This window comes from Arachis ipaensis, chromosome B10 (genome assembly GCF_000816755.2).
Source record: "Arachis ipaensis cultivar K30076 chromosome B10, Araip1.1, whole genome shotgun sequence".
NCBI lineage: Eukaryota > Viridiplantae > Streptophyta > Magnoliopsida > Fabales > Fabaceae > Arachis > Arachis ipaensis.
The window spans coordinates 2,936,788-2,939,352 of record NC_029794.2 but is presented as its reverse complement, the minus strand read 5'-3'; the positions used below and the strand labels follow the sequence as shown (position 1 = coordinate 2,939,352).

Below are 2,565 nucleotides of genomic sequence, written 5' to 3'. Positions count from 1 at the left end.
GGTCCAGTTACGTTGTTATAGAAAGTCTATTTGGATTTTAATTAGTTTTAAATAAAAAATTAAGATGAATTGTTCAGCGAATTGAGTTCAAACACTGAGAATATCCTAATATTTTATAGAATTATAAATGATTATAAAAGTATATAGTAAAATAGAAAGTTGATTAAAAAAAAAGTGATAATTATGATGATCACATATATAGAAGGAGAGGAATGCGTGGCCATGTTTGATTAGGCAGGGTTGAAGGCAAATGAGGCATCGAGATACGTGAGTGTTGAAACACTACTTAAACCCCCCAAGGCCCCAACCCCATCCCTTCATTCGTTACCCTTTCAGAAACACACAACACACACACACTAACAAGATAAATAAAAAGAAACTCACACACACAGTCTCTAGCCCTCTGTTATTTCTGCGCTACCAATGGAAGGTTCTGGTGTAGTAACCGTTTACGGTAACGGCGCTATAACGGAGACCAAGAAGTCCCCCTTCTCCGTCAAGGTCGGCCTGGCCCAGATGCTACGTGGCGGCGTCATCATGGACGTCGTTAACGCCGACCAGGCCCGCGTTGCCGAGGAGGCTGGCGCCTGCGCCGTCATGGCCCTTGAGCGTGTGCCCGCTGACATCCGGGCTCAGGGCGGTGTGGCCCGCATGAGTGACCCTCAGCTAATCAAGGAGATCAAGCAGGCCGTCACCATACCCGTCATGGCCAAGGCCCGCATCGGCCACTTTGTCGAGGCCCAGATCCTTGAGGCCATAGGCATCGACTACGTCGACGAGAGTGAGGTTCTCACTCTCGCCGACGAGGACAACCACATCAACAAGCATAACTTCCGCATCCCCTTCGTCTGCGGCTGCCGCAACCTTGGCGAGGCCCTCCGCCGCATCAGGGAAGGCGCCGCCATGATAAGGACCAAGGGAGAGGCTGGAACAGGCAACATCGTCGAGGCCGTACGCCACGTGAGGTCCGTCATGGGCGACATTAGGGTTCTGAGGAACATGGATGATGATGAGGTCTTCACTTTCTCGAAGAAGATTGCTGCCCCCTACGATTTGGTGATGCAGACCAAGCAGCTTGGCAGGCTTCCCGTTGTGCACTTCGCCGCCGGAGGTGTGGCCACGCCGGCTGACGCCGCGCTCATGATGCAGCTGGGATGCGACGGGGTTTTCGTCGGCTCCGGGGTTTTCAAGAGTGGTGACCCGGCCAAGAGGGCGCGGGCTATTGTCCAGGCCGTGACGCATTACAGTGACCCGGAGGTGCTGGCGGAGGTCAGCTGCGGGCTTGGGGAGGCCATGGTGGGCATCAACTTGAACGACGACAAGGTCGAGAGGTTCGCCAACAGGTCGGAATGAAAGTAAGTTAGGGTTTGCTGCAATTGGATCTTTTGAAGAAGAAGAAGAAGAAAGAAAAAAGGGTTTTTACTTTTTCTTAATTAATCTTTTTTCTAGTGTTGGTAGCTGTTGTTATTCTTAATTGTCATGATAATAAGGTTATTATTGTGTTTGTTACTGGGAATTTGATGTTTGGGACAATTTTAGGGGAGGAAAAAGAATGCAATTTGGGAGTTGTAAGAGGGGATACTTGGTTGGTCTGAACGTTGGATGGTAAGGTGTTTGATCAAGTATGTCTATTTACGTTGCTGCATAAATTATAAGCATTCTTATTTTGAATATTATCTTTGGTGTTAGCCTTGCTCTGTTTATAAATTATTCTTTATGAACTGAACTGAGCTGATATAGAACTGCTTCATTGGTTAATTTGTGTGGTTGATGAGACTATGAGAGAATGTTTGAACTTTGAACCATATACAAAATGAGTTCATACTTGAATTGGTTCAGCTAGGGCTTGGCTGGGTTATAATGTGTAAAATTATTGGTTTATTTTAATTTAGAATGGTTAAACTAGGTTGTAAGTGTGTAGGATGCTTGGTATCTCTGGAATTGTGATAGGGAAGTGACGTTTTCTGTGTGGCGGCTGTGGAGAATGTTGGATGCTGAAAGCTATGCTCCTTAATGACACTTTACTATGTTGTACAATCTGTAAATTCATGTTTTAACAACCAAATAAGGTGTTTTACCCAAAACATTTAGCATTTGTATTTTATGATTATTTTGGTATATTGTTTACCTTGCACTATACTAGTTACCTAGATTGAGCTATGTGAAGAAAATTCAGGAACTGCTAGCTGCTTTCCAAAGCTAATTGAAACAAAATACCAGATTCTCTGTTCATATTTCATGGTAGCTTTGTTAGAATCATGTTGATGTAATGTTAAGTAATTATAGCTTCTCATCTTCCTAACTTGTATTCTTTTGGTAATGTTGAATTCATCTACCAAATTTTGCTGTCATTTAACTGAATTTGGGAGTTATGGTAAAATATTTGCCAAAGTTTTCTACTCTACCTGTTCATTACAGAAGCTTTTGGAGTTTTGGCTTCTTACTCTCCCTTGCATTTGTTTACTTGTGTGTTACTTTTTTATTTGGTCTCTTTATATCTGTTACTTTAATAGTTTAATTGCATTCGATGTTTTTTTTTAATTATTAAATCATAAAAATATTATT

General features: G+C 42.9%; 1 protein-coding gene across 1 annotated transcript; it reads left to right on the top strand.

Annotated features, from left to right (window-relative positions):
• Nucleotides 230-1,688, top strand: LOC107623360 (pyridoxal 5'-phosphate synthase subunit PDX1.3). Its single transcript, XM_016325588.2, has one exon. It carries the CDS (start codon nucleotides 424-426, stop codon nucleotides 1,351-1,353), a length of 930 nt encoding a protein of 309 aa, XP_016181074.1. The 5' UTR covers nucleotides 230-423; the 3' UTR covers nucleotides 1,354-1,688.